The sequence below is a fragment of the Suricata suricatta genome, chromosome 15 (assembly GCF_006229205.1).
Source record: "Suricata suricatta isolate VVHF042 chromosome 15, meerkat_22Aug2017_6uvM2_HiC, whole genome shotgun sequence".
NCBI lineage: Eukaryota > Metazoa > Chordata > Mammalia > Carnivora > Herpestidae > Suricata > Suricata suricatta.
The window spans coordinates 24,584,422-24,601,212 of record NC_043714.1 but is presented as its reverse complement, the minus strand read 5'-3'; the positions used below and the strand labels follow the sequence as shown (position 1 = coordinate 24,601,212).

Sequence of the window (16,791 nt, the reverse complement as noted above, 5' to 3'; positions counted from 1 at the left end):
GTGTATAAGATTTAAAAATTTAGTATACATTACGTATCGTTGCTGCCTTTTCTGACTCACGCTTTCCTTCAGAAGTTTCAGCAGCTGGCTGTGCACATAATGTTATGGCCCAAATCTCAAGAAGACAATTGTTTTATGAGGTTAATCCGAATATTCGGTGTTAAAGATGGTTTAGAATTTTGCCTAGATGAGCAATGTAACGTGCAGGGACTTCACACACATCAAAGAAAAGAGCGCAATTCTAATTTCCCAATCTAACAGAAAATTCTTTCCAGCATCCGTTTTCCCGATAATCTCCTCTGTGAGGCTGGATATTACAACGACATTGGGTAGGCATGTCACATCCATCTCACGACAAACACAAAACCTCATTTACCATCCATTCCAATCTCATCATAGCGCGGCATCATCTGACCTTTTTTCTGCTGTTTATTATGAGTATTTCTAATTTTAACTTTCAATTTTCACCATCTTCCAGTCAATTTGCAACTAAATTATTTCCAGGGTGAGGACACTATCACTGGACAACTGGGTGCAAATACATCTTGAAATGCAATGAAGCTAAACCATTGATTGCTATCAGACCCCGCGTAAATATAGAGTCTAGGCGTAATCTGATTGTATGCTGTGCATGAAGATTTATCTTGATTTTTTTTCAATCCACATACGGTTCATATAAATGAGCAAATTGCACCTTATTGCAAAATAACCCAGTTTTAATTTAAAAGTAAGGTCAAGGGTGTTATGGAAACAAAGTAAAAATGAACCAAAAAATGTTCTTTTTTCTATCCTGAACAGAGATGCATATTTTCTACCTATAAATAATTTTAGGAATTTCACATTCAGAAAGAAATTTAAAGGTAAGATGACTCTGAGGAGACCAGAATTAAAAAACAGAAGTTAAATGACACGATGACAATAATTTTATTCCCTTAAGGCTTGGTGGTAAGTATAGAATTAGTGCTATGTTTTCAACAAATTACATTGCTATTGATTTCTGGATTTACAAACATTAGATTTTATTTGAATTAGTGCATTTGTCCTATACATATATATGCCTTTGAGAAATTTAGATTCTTTGTAAATATTTGAAAAAATGATTTATCATATTTGTATTTGAATGAACTTAAATTTGAGACTGACTGAAAAATTTCATTACATTGATTAAACAATACCCAAGTACTTGATATCCAAAAGATAGGTCAAAACCAGGAATGTTTATTTCATAATTAATTCGGGCATCAAAAATATGTTTTTCCTTCCCCAAACATCCTTTTTTGCTATTGGTTTAAAAGTGTGAAAAAAAAAACATTAGGAAGATGTTCCATATAATATTTTGCAAATAAAACTTACTTCCTATGGTGTCAGATCAAGTTCTATACAATGATTGTCATTTAAATCAGCAAATGCCTACCAGTTGCTTTCTCCTGTGGAACAGAGTTTTCTTAAAAAGTGCCTCATTAATGAGTAAGAATACATTCCCTTAAGAGAATGATACTAGGTTATATTCCCTTATCATTCTTTTTGTGTACGTGGAAGAATTAGACATGACCAAATAATAAGTTGGTCCAATTCCCTATGCTATCAAAAGCTGTCACACACCAGTTAAAAGATAATCTCCATGACTGGTTGCTTGCAGGCCCTATGGAACATCAGCTATAGAATAAACCTTCCATAAACTTCTAAACCTATTAAATTCATAGCAACGGCTTATTTTCGTAAGCATATATGTTCTAATATTAGTACTATAAATGATAAAAAATATTGTCATGGTTTGAAACATTTTACTAAGAGTATGCTATAGGTTGGTGAAAATATTTGGTATAAATAATCAATGTTCTTATTTTTACCTTATTAATATTCATCAACAGTATATTATACTGATTTTTAGCTTAGTGACATTCCATGTTGGATCAAGGAAGCAATGAGTTAAATTTTAGGGCCATTACTTGATAGCCATTGTTGTAACTGTTGGCTACAGTATCCACCCAATGTATGTGTCAGCTTCAATATTTTTTGGCTAATTAACTTAATTAAACCATGATCTTAATGTAAGCTAGGAGCTTCCTAAAGACCATCTTATTTTAAATTAAAGAAGTTATAAATAAAGGCTAGGACCCCCCTCTCCATTTATAGCTAAGCACCCCAGAAACAGATGCCATTGACAAGAAGAAGCAGAGGAAGCTGAGATGTAATACCATAACAAGAACAAACCTTTGAGGATAAGGGAGGCCATCAAGATTATTTGCAAAGATGATGGAAGTTACATTTTATGCATGCATGCCTTTTCTACTCAAGGGGTGCTATCTCAGGTATTATGGCCTCCATGGTAAATTTTAGGGCATCAACTCTGAGATCTTTCCCTGAATTGTCTTATCCTAGAAACATATTAAATAAGGGCCTGCCAATTTTGGAAGGTTTTGATTAAGTTTTGTGATTACTCATATTTGTGTCTGAAACTTTATTTGAACGAAACCCTGTTAGTTACCCGAGACAAAATTTGAAATGAGGTCACAATTCATTTTTGTGTTATTAAGGACATCCCAATATTCTCAAAAAAACAATGTCATTTTAATGCATTTTAACTAAAAAAATGAAATCTAATTACAAATAAGCACTGCCAAATAGATGAGCCAACGATTATCTGTCAGTTATGGGATTATTTAGCTTGCATGAGCTGGCTAATATAAAAATGACATAATTCATTTTGATTCAGATGCTGCCTACTTAATAATTTTCAATCCCTAAAATACAGAAGGTTGTAAAGTGGTTTATACTCATAATAAGAGAGGAAAATCCAGTAGCATATATGTACTCAAAACAAATCTGGAAAAAACCCAATAAAACAAAAAAAATGAGTAATTATCTATCAATCAATGTATTTGATAAAGTTTGACTACTATAAAACTTGAATATAACAAAGGATGTTATTCAACTACAAATAATTCTAAATTATAATTACTGGTACAGTATTCTTTCTAATTAGGCCGAATGAAAGGATAATTTTAATTGCAATAATGAAGGTTAATTTCCATCCTTCCTCATGTTTACTCCCTTATTAAAAAGTGGTCCCCTTAGCCACGGCAGAGACATATTACATTTTCAATGCAAATGTATTAATCTGGATAAACTCTATATTAATTCTTGTACTGCACAGAGCTATAATTTGGATTATAATTAATCTAAAGTGGCACTAGATTTAAATGACAATATAAATGAGGCATTATGAGGCTTTTCTATTATGAATGAATATTCAACAAATATAACTTGCATATTGCCAAGTCTCATTTTGAAAGCTCCAGTCCTAAAGATTAATGTCAGCAACACAGCACAACAGCTTACACAGAGTCTTCCTAACATGTGTTAATTCCCCCCGTCTAAAAATTCCTGTGTTAAAGTTAGACCACACTATCTTCCCATCTAACATTTTAAGATAGTTTTGACAATTATAACAGACATAATGAAAAAAACAATATAGACATAAGCGGTTATTCAATCATTCGAAATATGCATGAGGAAAAAGATCCATGTAATAATTTTTTCACTTATCAGATTCAATTTAAAAAGTGGAAAACTTTGTTGAAAGTTCGTGTTAGTTGTCAGTCACAAGAACCATCTTGAAGTCTAGGAGGTTTCAAGGCCAAATATTTGCATGGTAGTAATTGTTTTTAGTTGGTGCTTAAATCCTACTTTCATTTCTATAGATACACCTAGAGAGGAATTTCTGCAGGAGTAAAAAGTGGTTTTAAACAACTAACATTATGCAACGTTCTGTATTCTCTCAGAAGCTGGAGCCCTGTCTAGATGGTACAATTAGGTGCTCGAGAAAGGACAATAACTCATCAGGCCATTAGGGAGCGATTGAGCCCATTATTTATACAGCACAGTAAACTGCTGGTGGAGACACAGCCCCTGCATCTATGGTATATTCCAGTAAGACTCCTCCCTCGATGGTAAGATTGGATGTGTTGTCAAAAGATTCCCAGAATCCATCATTCGGAAGGCGTGAGGTATTTACAACCAAGCAAGATGTCATATGCCTAAGTATTACATGAGCATTAAGCAAGCACTCATATGCTACCCCTGTGTTTCACACGTTTTTTTTAAAGAATGGGAGGCATATGCTTTGCAGTGTCTTTGGGTCTGACTGTTAGAGCGACACCAGTGACCGTGGACAGAGGCGTGCCGTCCCTGAGGTAGTCAAGCAGCTAGCCTTGATGAGGTCCATCCTAGAGAATGAATAAACTGACTACCTTGCTATTTCCAATTATTTTCAAACGAGGCTTAGATGGCACTACCCTTGACCTTAACCGATCATGAGGTATTTCAAATCCCTTGTCAGTAACCTCAGGAGCCGGCTTCCTAATATACAGCTATGGCATCTTTTTTACATTGCTTTAGGCTCAATACCAACCTTAGATCCTCTTTGTTTAAATCAAATTAGGATCATATGTTAGCCACTACATCCTAGACGCAAATTTAAGTGGCGCTTTCCCACTGGACTCCTGAGAGAAATGTAGCATTGCACCACGTGGGGCAGGAAGCAGAGAGGCCCTTCAGATAATTTTTGAAGGGAAGGCAAAACTTAGATATGCAAAGACTGAATGACAAATATGGGATAATTCAGATTTAAACAAACTTGCACATAAAAATGGTATCTTTTGCACAAGCCAATGTCTTCATAGTGAAAACAAGCTTCTTTATGTATGCAGCTGTCACTGGAATTCAAGGAAAAGATAGATGAGTACCTGAAACTAATAGGCTTGAACCCGTTTCAGCACTTCTTCTGCTTCAATGAGTCCAACATAATAAAACTAGGTATAGCGTGCAGCAAAAGTAGCCAATGTAATATTCATTGTGACCATAGATTTCCATCTCATACATACAAAGCATGGATGAAGTCATATATTTGCCAAATCAAACACAGAAAAAGCCTTAGGTATCCACACCAGATGCTGGCCTAGGGTTTGTTTGTGCACAAGTAAATGTCATGACACGAAGGTTTGTTTTCAAAGACAGTAGCTTTCATTACTGGGATTTGTCTATTCTAGAAGATCAAAATTACCCAGCACCTAATCCCTTTTCAATGACATTTCCTCTTTCTTAGGCTGAATCATCTGTAAACTTTTCCACTGGATTTTGTTTGAAATGCCTCAAATAGATGCCCTTAAAAAGAGCAAATTCCTGAGTGTACGTTGTAAAAAAACAAGGAAAAATAACATTTATTTTTAGGGTTACGTGGTTTGGGGGGGTGCATGTGACTGAATGAAAAAAATTCAAGTGATATCTAATCCTGCGCTTATGAAAAATTAATATGCCATCAGAGGAATCACAAGTATAGCTAAGATTAATGAAAGGCGCTTAAAAAATTACAAGCACACAAACTGATTTGATTAAAAAATAATCTCGCTGGTCGTCCTGTAATATTCTTCAACTTAGCCACATCTATTCTGTCAGATGGTTATGATTAAAAATAGGTCAATGGGAGGCTACTGATAGAAATCACATGCAAAATGCACATGCAATGAATAGTAGTGGGAATGTTCAGACAGTTTAAAATGAATAAAAGCTTTTAATAAGCTCTGGTGGGGGCCGAAGGAGGGGCTGATGGGAGGAGTGGGGGGGCGAGGGGGGGAGAAAGGTGAAGGAGGCATCTTACCAGAGTCTTTATTAGAGTTTTTGCCTTCACTACTGTCTCTCTCACACGTGTCCCTCTCGTCATCCTCCGCCACTGAGGCCGGCTTGGCGCCTCCCTCAGCCTCCTCACTCTGTTCCTCTGTCAAGAAAAGCAGACCAGTCAGTAGGATCTGAACCCCCGCAACATGCACACTAAAACCAACGGGACCATCGAAAGGCAGCGCTCTTTGTGAATCATCTGCAGACATTTACTCTGAAAAAAAGAACATAAATTTATTCCGAAGTCTTTGTTAGAACCTGCTGACTACACCAATGCAAATTTTCATCTAAAGGAACTTCTTTTATACCCATTGAGGAAGTGTGCCTGTGCGAAATTAAAATAAAAGAAAGCGTCGTAATTACGGATGAAGGTAGAAAAGACTTAAAAAGAGGCGTAAGGCAATTCTGTCCTCTTAGCGGTAGAAACTTCTCAACTACAAACTACCTGGGCCTACTGTTTCCGTGGGCTTGGACCGATGACAGGACAAATCCAATTCTTGGAAAAAATTTTTAGTGAAATAACGTGATTGTGATGGGTTACAGGTAAGACAGGTTCTACCCTTGCTTTCAGTTCCCAGGCCTCAGGGGAATTTTCTGGAATTTGTCAGAGTAGGATCTCAGAACTTCAGTTACATTAGTGTGTGTCTGTGTGCGCCTGTGTGTGTGCATGTGTGTATGTGTGTGTATGTGTGCATGCATGCGTGCGTGTGTGTGTGTGTGTGTTTTCTACAGGGGGAGCTGTACAGAGCACAGGACATATGAAGGTATACTTCTTCTATGACAATCACGTCACCCCGCACCTCATTCACGGGTTCACACCAGCTAGATTACATGGAAATCCTTATAGTAACTCAACCCTATTTAATTATTCTGTAAATCTTAGCTATGCCGCTGCTGGTGGATTAATCTGTTTATGCAGTTAGCCTCTATGCTGGGTCTGTGTAGCACTAATCCGTGAAAGGCCCACTGTTCTCTTTCATCCTGCGATCATTTGTCTCTCACTGTGCTGATGTCACATTTTAATGAATTTTTAGCAATCTGAGTAATGCCAGATAACCAGACTCGCACTCCCCACAGCATGGCATGCTGTTTTCATTGCAGCACAAAAAATAAAAATCATATTCCCCTGTTCAGGTAGGAATTACATAAATTAGGAGAAGAAGGTAAAATGGGATTTGAAGCGCCAGGCTGCTGAATTTCATAAAATCTTTAATGACCATATAAATTAACCCTGGAAAGGCAAAAGGTCATCGACACACATTTGCATACACTCTTCTATTTGCTTTTGATAAGCAGAGCTTTTATGCAGAGAACATGATACAATTAACCCTTCAATAACCATACAAAACGCTGCTACGGACATTTTAAGTGTCAAGCATTAACTGAAAATTACACACTGCATAAAATTTTCATTGCAAATGCTATAGTGATTGAAAGGGGAAATCGTGGCCCTCTCCACACCCCATGTTTTATTAATAACGTTCTGACAGCAGAATGAAATATCCACTGTCACATGTAGCAGCTGAGCACAAAAAAAAAAAAAAAAATGCTATTTAGTGCCTCACCAGCCAGCCCTCCTCTACAACCGCGCAGGAAATAACAGAAGGGGGCACTTCTGGGCTCAATGGGGGAAACTCCAAAAAGCTGAGGGGGAAAACAAGGGCATTTAATAAATTTGAAATAAGAATTTGTTTCAACTGGGAGTCCTCAAAGGCACCATACAAATCCATTTATTCCATAGTTGCACTCTGCCTCAGCGGGAAAGCAGAGCAGAGGTCCGTGGGGGCGGGGGTCACTCCTCTGAGGCCCTGGGCAAGGGAGCTTCCCTTTCAGGCAAATACCTGTGAAACGTTTCCTTTAAGAGGAGAGAATCAACGCTTCTTAAAGCTCAAGGCCGCTTTCACTCCCCATCAGTGATAATTACTGATCCAACACAGGCTCCCTCGGCCCAGCAGGGGCCAGCCTGGGTGGGGACCCTGGCCAGTTCGGTTTGCGGGGGGGTGGCAGAAGGCTGAGGTCATGACTGGATTGGGCTGTTTCCCTGCCAAGTGCACACATGTGACGTGACATCCAGTGTCAGGCCCTCTACCTACGACAGCCCATGGCAATTACTTTTCAACTCATCCTGGGGAAGGGATGCAAGACTTCTTTGAGTAGATTTACTGGACCTTTCCCCCAGGGCTGGAAAATGAAGTGTCAGAGTGCTACTGAGTGTCCTTATCTTGAGGGGACATAAAATTGTAAGGGCTATCGCAACTCACATTAATAAAACATGGCGCGTCAGGAGAAGAAAACAAAAATTATGAAGGTCCTAAAAGACAAAACTACAGGGTAATCTGGGTCTCGTCAGACAGTTTTTGCAGGGTCTTCTTCATTCTCCAGTATGTGTTTTAAGTGTGAGAGAAATTCCCAGACATGTTCTTCTATCCATCACTGTGGTGTCTGACCTCGGCCTGACCCTGGCAACAGTTTGAGAAATCTGAATGTGAACAAAGGCTCTGTGTGGGCAGCGGGGAAAGATTGTGGGGTAGGCTCTCCCCATCAACTTAATCGCAAACAGCAGTTCGGAGGCCATACCTTGGCCTGACTCTTCCAAGCCACAATTCATAACCTCTAGGGCTGGATTTGCCTGCACTGCCTCTGCTTGTGCCTTTTCCCCCCTCTCCCTTCTGGCTCTTCCTTTGAAGTAGGCAGGCAATTAGCTCTAAGGCTCAAGCAACTCAGACCTGCTTTGTGGTCGGGAAGGCGCAAGCCGTTTATTACAGGTAGGCTCTTTGGAGCCCTAGAACTTTGCAAATTTTTAATCATGCAAAAAATAATCAAAGGGTAACTTATATACACCATAAAGTTTCATACAAGCCAGAAAAAAAAAAGCTCACTTTCATTCTTAAAGAGAGCTTTTGAAATAAATTTGACTTTCATTCTATAAATAGACTTTAGGGTCAAGAATATTAATGAGGAGAAACAGCTTTCTCTAGGAAAAGTGTAGACTGGATTTGAGGTTAGGGGAAGGAGTGTCTACATTCTAATTTTCAAGACCACATTTGCCTCAATAGTAAAAGAAAATTCCATAAAATTCCATTCCATAAAATTCCAAAATGAAGATGTTAAAGCAGTTTTCATTTTCATCAATAGCTTTCTTTACTAATATGTCACATAAAATAATAATGAAAGTATTATAACATTTCATAACACTGCTGTATTCACAGAATATGTATTTTAATTATTGTTTTACCTTATGGAATATAAAAATACAGTATTTATTCATATGCTAAACTTTATAACATGGATGTACTTAAGCTTAAAAATGCATTAGCGTCCTGCAGAACTTTCCAATTTTCTTTCTTTTTTTTTTTTAAAGTTAATTTACTTTGAGAGAGAGCACACACCAGTGTGTATGTGAGTGGGGGAGTGGCAGAGGAGGAGAGAGAGAATCCCAAGCAGGCTCTGTGCTGTCAGTGCAGAGACGGCTCCAACTCACAAACCGTAAGATCATGACCTCACCGAAATCAAGAGTTGGGTCCTTAACCCACTGAGCCACCCAGGTGCTCCATTCCAGTTTTCAAATAAGGGGGAATACATTTGTGTTTTTAAATGTTTCAAAATACTAGGAAGAAGAGAAAAGGCTACTACAGTCTTATTTTTACAAGTGCGTCACAATCACTTCCCCTAGCATTTTTATCATATCTAACATAACGATCTTACAAGTTACTCTACACATACATAAACTATATTTAAAGGAAAGAACTGTTTTTGAATAGCTAGCTTAGAATACTTCCATTTGAATCATAAAAAAAATGATTGGAAAATCACTATTAATTTGTCCTATAAAATTAAACAATTTCTAAGCAAATCTATTTCAGAAATAGCCCCCTGATCTAAGGACCAGCCAGCTGTGCTTGGTTCTTACCACTTTTTTATACAGTTAGGTTTGGGAACGTTCTGAATTGTCTAAGGAAAACAGTGCGTACCTTTTAAGCCCAAGGAGGGATCCCATAAAGAGGAAGCAGAGGAGAGTAACTTAAACATTTTGTATATTAGTTTTAATTTTAGCTATTGAACATCTAGTCTACGTACCTGGCTTATAAGAATTCTCTCCTGAACTTCCCCATTGTCTCTCCGCACAGTCCACTCCGTCCAACTCTACCCTCAGTTTGATCTATTTAAATCTGACTTGCCCACTTAAAATCTTAGAGCATCTAAAAATCTAAGAGCTCAATCTTCCATCCATGGCAAGAATCCCTGTCTACCTCCCCAGCCTCACCTTTCTTCCCTTCCTGCCCAGCACGTATGTAGAAAACAGTCTTCTCAAGCTTTAGGGCACTGGAAGCACACGGAAGGCTTGTTAAAACAAAGATCACTGGGCTCCACCCCTGGAGCTTCTGATTCAGTAGGTTTGCAGTGAAGCCTGAGACTCGATCTCTAAGTTCCAGGTGATGCTGTACTACTGGCCCAACAGCCATATTTCGTGAACCCACTAGAAACATGGACCCATTATTAATGCCCTCCTCCCCCCTATAAGGATACCATTATATATTCTTGTGTTATCAGAACAATTTATTGCCACTGTATAACCTCTTCTTTTCCTTCAAGCCCGGTTTGGGAAATATCAGTTTTATCATCCATAATAATTAATAACACCTGCCTCATAGATTTGTTATAAGGTGATGAATAAGAATCAGCACAGAGCCTAACACAAAATAAATCCTAAAAATCCTAGCTGTATTATTACTAGTGTTATTAATTCTTTCCTCAAAAACTCTTCCCCGAAGATTAATGCTTCTAGATACATTTAAAATTTTTTTAATTTATTCTTTTCTTTTCTTATGTATTAATATAAAAAAAACCCTGACCCTAGTATATGAAAATTATCTGTGTGTAGCCTACTTCCCCTAACAGGTACATCTTTATTGAAAACAGTAATTATTTTCTTTATTTTTGTGCCAGAAGTGCCTAGAACAGTGCCTGGAATATAGAAGGAAGGTGATACTTATTAATTGGAACACCAAACTGAATTTAGGAAGCAAAATTATGAGAAGAAAAGGAAGAGTCCAGATTCAATTCTATTCTTCTATTTACCTTCAATAAAACTGGAAGATGATCCTTGTTTGATTTTGGCCTTGTTGTTTGTTATCCAACCCTCTCCAGTCAGATTTCAAATCAACGGATCTTCTCAAAGCCACGAAGGATGTCCATGTGGGGAAACACAAGGACCACCTTTCTATCTGCATATGACGGAACATGACTCTGCAAAAGCCACTGTGCCCTTCTCCTTGAAAAAGGCCCCTCTCTTGAATTTTATTGCTGCAGAGTGTTTCATCCTCCCTCTGAAAGTTCCCTCTTATTCCCCTTCGCTGAGGCCTCCTCCGTTTAAAATCTAAATAGTGGAGGGGTGCCTGGATGGCTCAGATACGTGTCCGACGTCTGGCTTTGGCTCAGGTCAGGATCTAAAGGTTTGTAAGATCGAGCCCTATGGTCAGGTTTTGCCCTGACAGAATGGAGCCTGTTAGGGATTCTCTCTCTCCCTCTCACTCTGCCCCTCCTCCTCTCTCCTTCTCAAATAAATAAATGTAAAAAAAATATCTAAATATTGGTGTGCCTCCAGCATTGGTCTGAAGCCGTATTTCTTCTCTATCTACAAAGGGAGTTTAATTTGAGGAAAAATGATAACCTTCCTGGATGATAGCATCCAGATCCCTTACTTTAAATTTTATATCTCCATTTGGATGTTTAGAAGACACATCAAACTTCAAATGGCCAATTTGAACTTTTGGCTCGCCCTCAACACAACTCACTCTGGGTCATGCCCACTCTCCCTCTTAGTCAATGATGCCAGCATCACCAACTGAAAGCAAGCGTCCTCCCTGACTCTGCTTTCTCTCTCAGAGGCATATACCCCATTGGCAAGTTCTGTTATCTCAAACCCCGCAACACTTGGTGCCCGCTACAGCTATCTCCTTCTCTACATTTCTGTTGCCACTACCCTTAATCTTTTACCTGGATTTAGAAATGGTTTAATAATGAGGTAAGACTTGCTCTTGCTTTCCTACAATTTATGCTGCGCATCCTAATAAAATCAAGCCACTCTCCTACTTGAGCCTGCCATTCTTCCTATGTCACTTAGAATGATGTACCAACTTCTTAGTACATGACCACACCCCTGCCTACTTTTATGACTGCACCTTATGCTACTCCCCTACTCTTTCATTGACCTCTCCATATTAGCTTTCTTTCTCTTTCTGGAACATGACCAACTTCTTCCTCTCTCTACCTGAAAGGCATTTCCTAAGACTCCATGTAACTGGCTCCTTCTCATTATTTAGGACTCAGCTCACCTCTCATTTCTCGGACCACTATTTTTTTTTAACTTATTCAGTTTGAGAGAGAGAGAAAGGGTATATATACCTGGGGAGGGCAGAGAGAGAGAGAGAGGTGAAGGAGAGAATCCCAAGCAGGCTCCATGCTGTCAGCACAGAGCCCTATGCAGATTCAATCCCACAAGCCTTGAGATCATGATCTGAGCTGAAATCAAGAGTCAGAAGCATTAACCTACTGAGCCAGTTAGCCGCCCCTCTGACCCCTACTTCTAGAGGACCACACCATCTATGACACAGGTACGCTTCTTAGGCTGTCGTGGGAACCACATCACCTGGAGGGATGTTAACTCCAGATTGCCAGGCCCCATGCTCGATGTTTCCAATTCTGATGGGGGACCAAGAACTTGCATTCCTACAGTTCCCAGTTTGCGGTGACGCTGGGAGTCTGACCATGCTTCTGCTGTAGCACATGACCTCTTTTACTTCCTCCATTATGTTTACTGAAATTTGAAAATAACTTACTTATTTGTACAGAAATGTCATCTAAAAACTGAGAGAACACATCTATCTTATTCAGGACCTATGCCCAACAGTCGCTGGCACTGATATTCTCCGTAAAACTGATAAGTCCTAGTTTTCTTCTTTGCGATAACTATGTCTACGGCAAGATGGCATCAGTTAAGATGGAGGAGAAGAAACAGTTTTGCAAAAAAAAAAAAAAAATTCCATTTGGAATTTGTCATATCAGACTTCCCTGTAGAACACCTTTCTGGAAATATCCCGAGTATCTCCATATAAAACTTCTCAAATACCGAGGTGAAGGTGTAGGTTTCGGTGCCCTTGTTTATAAAACAATAAATACATTTATTGACAGGGAAGGTCTTCTTTTTAGTTTAATATTTTTGTCATAGTTTTGGTTTTTGGCCTATTACTTCCAAACTGATTATTAATGAAAGCCTTTGATTGGGTTCAAGTGAGGAAGGCAAACTGGTCTATCTTACTTTATTTTAAATATGCTCTCTAGTTTTCTAGGGGAAAATAACATAAAAAATGTAAAAGAATTATGATAATGAATAGGTGAAGGTAAACTTAACTTTAAAGAATTTTTAAAATACTTAATGCTTATTCATTTTTCAGAGAGAGAGAGACAGAGTGTGAGTAGGGGAGAGGCAGAGAGAGAGGCAGACCCAGAATCTGAAGCAGGCTCCAGGCTCTGAGCTGTCAGCACAGAGCCTGACGTGGGGCTCAAGCTCACGAACCATAAGATCATGACCCGACCCGAAGTTAGATGCTTAACCGACTGAGCCACCCGGGGTGGCTAATTTTAAAAAATTTTTAAAGAGAGAAGTCCTGACTTTATATTGAAGGAATGTTTTCACTTGCAAAAAGTATTTCAGTTTCCCATTATTAATTAATGCAAAGGACTTTTATAATCAGTTTAGCACATAATTATTTTATAATCATATATGGCACATTATTATTGCACTTGCATAAATCTGATACTTGCGATCATGCTTACATAGCAGGAGTAAATTAATTATTTTATAATCATATATGGCACATTATTATTGCGCTTGCATAAATCTGATACTTGCGATCATGCTTACATAGCAGGAGTAAATGAGGTGTGTTGTGGCAACATGGGTGGATTTCCTCTTAAAGTATCTGAATGGATATCATGCAGTTAAGAAAGTATAGAAGCATTTTTTTTAAATACACACACACAAACAAAGCAGGGGACTAGTAAACATGTTGACGTGGCTATACAAAGTCCAGCCAACTCATTTAATTACCAAAAACAACTCCACCAACTAGGTTGCTTCAGTTGGGGAAAAACAGTGTTGGCTTACAATTTGTATAAAACTGACCACTTAGGAGGCGCCTGGGTGGCTCAGTCGGGTAAGTGTCAGGCTTCAGCTCAGGTCATTATCTCATGGTTTGTGGGTCTGAACCCGCATCGGGCTCTACTGACAGCCCAGAGCCTGGAGCCTGCTTCAGATTCTGTGTCTCCCTCTCTCTCTGACCCTCCCCTGCTTGTGCTCTGTCTCTCTCTGTCTTTAAAAAATAAATTAAAAAAAAAAAAACAACAGAAAAAAACCTGACCACTTAGGTGACATTTCATAGTGTATAAATGTAGATGTGAGAAATTACCCTGCAGAAATTAACTTGTTCTTAAAAATGTTATTTTATAGATGTGTCCAAATATCGGGTGTATTTAATTTTGCTTTTCACTTATTTGTACAAGAGATCTGATCAGATGTAATTAGAGCAGTGCCAGAGACACATTTCATACACCAGTGAGAAGGCTGACAGATGGAACGAACCCATTTAGAAGAATCGAGATTTTGAGAAGGAGCGGACCAGGTACCTGAGGCTGCTCTCAGCTGCGGCTCCGGAAGATCATCCTCACAGGCCCTGGCTCCCAAAGAGGCAGTTTCTGCAGAGGACAGCAGAATGAAAAGTAATGAGACCCCACATTCAGCTCTTCAGTCACAGCCAGTACCCCCAGAACCCCAAATTTGGCTTTCAAAGAAATTGGCCCCACGTGGAGTTCGGGTGAGACCCTGGCGCAGCCTTACACCCCAGTGAACAGCGGTCAGCAAAACGAGTCCAGGGAGCAGGAAGCTCAGACCGAATTCTCGAGCCACACCACACAATGGGTACAATACAGACAAAATATAGATGCGGGAAGGCTCATCCTGATTTTTACTTCTTGGATATTTGGCCAGACCTACATTGTGGGATTATGTATTATAATAACAATGGCACACTGCATACATTATGAGCATACTTTAACTTCTCTGTCAAGATAGCGAAACAGAAAAAAAAAAAAACCTTCTATAGATGAAAGCTTATGAGAGAGACCAAAGCAATAAAACAATCATCCAAGGAAACCTGAAGACTATGTTCAAGTCATCAATAGACTCACATCTTTATTCTGACCTTTTATTCGAGCTCCAGATAGAAGTGCCAACAATGCCCTGGTTTGCCAACCTCAACCCCAAGCACAAGTCAGTATTTTCATCTATCTCTGTTCTTCCTTTGTGTTCCCTGAGGAGCAGAAATCTATGCAAAGTGAGCGACCACGGAAATCTCCCTCAACATCTCATCCTCTCCGCACCCCGAGTCCTCTCGTGCTGTTGATGCTATGGCAGTGTCTCTTGTCATGTGCGTTTCTCTCTTCCTGCCATCTTCTCTTTCCTGCCAATCTCAGTAGCCTCCACAACAGTCTTCCTGCCTTGAATTCCCTGTCTCATCAGTCTAACCTCTCATACTACCACAAAAACAGTGTTTTTCCAGAATACCGAATCGCCTGAATTCCACTCATGGCTCCATGAATTTCTAGGTAAGGGTATAAATTAGGTGTATAACTTAACCTTTCTCAGCCTCAATTCCTTCCTTTGTGATATGCAGATATAATTGTATAAATAATCTATAATTATAGGAAAAAATAATACTAATAAAGGTATAACGCGATACAGTCTTCAAAGTGAGAAAAGTCTGGATTGTACTGAGAGGTTGGAAAGGTCGCCACACAATTCTTACACTGCCAAAGAGACTTCATGTTTATCTAATATTTCTGAGAACTAGCATCTCTGGTCGATTCTGAAGCCTTTAATTAAACAAATAATTAACCCTGGAAATAGAAGTGCACACGGAGGCACTATTATTGCATTTACTGATTGTTTCCCCTGCTACGTACAACACCTCTGGCCTCTGGTGGTCGTCTATTTAAAAAGAATGATAATAAACCCTCAGTGCCTTCGCCCCAATAACAACAAAAAAACATCATGGGGTTTTCTTGTAGCCATATCTTAAATTGGTCTTGAAGGAAAGAATTTTCCTTAGTTCTTGCTTATGAATCCAAAAAACTTCCAAATAGATCACAGTATTGATATCCATCCAACATGTCATTCAAGAAACCCACCTTCTTCCTCTTGGCAACCACTTGGATCTTTATGCTTTGACCAGTGTTGTTCCTTTTATTTTGTGAATGTCTTTTTGTTCTTCTCCTATGAAACTCTTATTTTTCCCTCAAAACCTAAAGCAAGTGCTACCTCTTCTGTGCTCCCATAACAATTAGCTTATACATATGTTTCAGCACTTATGATGTATTATGATAGTTTTTCAGATGATTCATGCATCTTTCCCCAATAAACAGTGAGTTCCTCAAGAACTTTCATTGTCACAGATTCTCAACTAAGGACAAAACAAGGCTTATCACAGTCACCAGGCCACTCTTGGTGACTATACAAATCTGCACCCTATATGTGGAAGCAGATGAATCTCAAGATGAGAATTTTATAAAAGTTTCCCAGAGCCTCACGCCTCAAAATTCACAACCTTTCAGTTATACCAAATGCAGATACTAATTCCAGCTACATATACAGATCTTCCTCCGTTTATGACGGGGTTAAGTCCCCATGAATGCGCTGTAAGTTGACAATACCTCAAGTCGAAAATGCTTTCAATACAGGTAACCTACTGAACATCATCATTTAGCCTAACCGATCTTGAACATGGAACACTTACAGTAGCCCGCAGTTGGGCAAAATCATCTAACACAAAACCTATTTTTATAATGAATGTTGAATTCTCTTGTAATTTATTGACTACTGTACTGACAGTGAAATACAGGATGGTTGGGTGGGCACAGAATGGTTGCAAGTTTATTGGCTGTTTACCCTCGTGACTGCCTAGCTGATCGGGAGCTGGGGCTCACTGGCACTTCCCAGCACGATGAGAGAGAATCTTATCACATATGGTTAGCCCAGGAAAAGATAGAAATTCAAAATTC

General features: G+C 39.0%; 1 protein-coding gene across 1 annotated transcript in view; it reads right to left on the bottom strand.

Moving 5' to 3' along the window:
- Positions 1 to 16,791, bottom strand: part of ZFHX4 (zinc finger homeobox 4) — a 160,220-nt gene that overhangs the window by 19,403 nt on the left and 124,026 nt on the right. Inside the window, exons 4-5 of the mRNA XM_029923769.1 lie at positions 14,362 to 14,430; positions 5,660 to 5,776 (exon numbers count right to left, since the gene is read on the bottom strand). Of these exons, the coding sequence (XP_029779629.1) occupies positions 5,660 to 5,776; positions 14,362 to 14,430 (186 nt within the window). The remainder of the gene's footprint in view (positions 1 to 5,659; positions 5,777 to 14,361; positions 14,431 to 16,791) is intronic.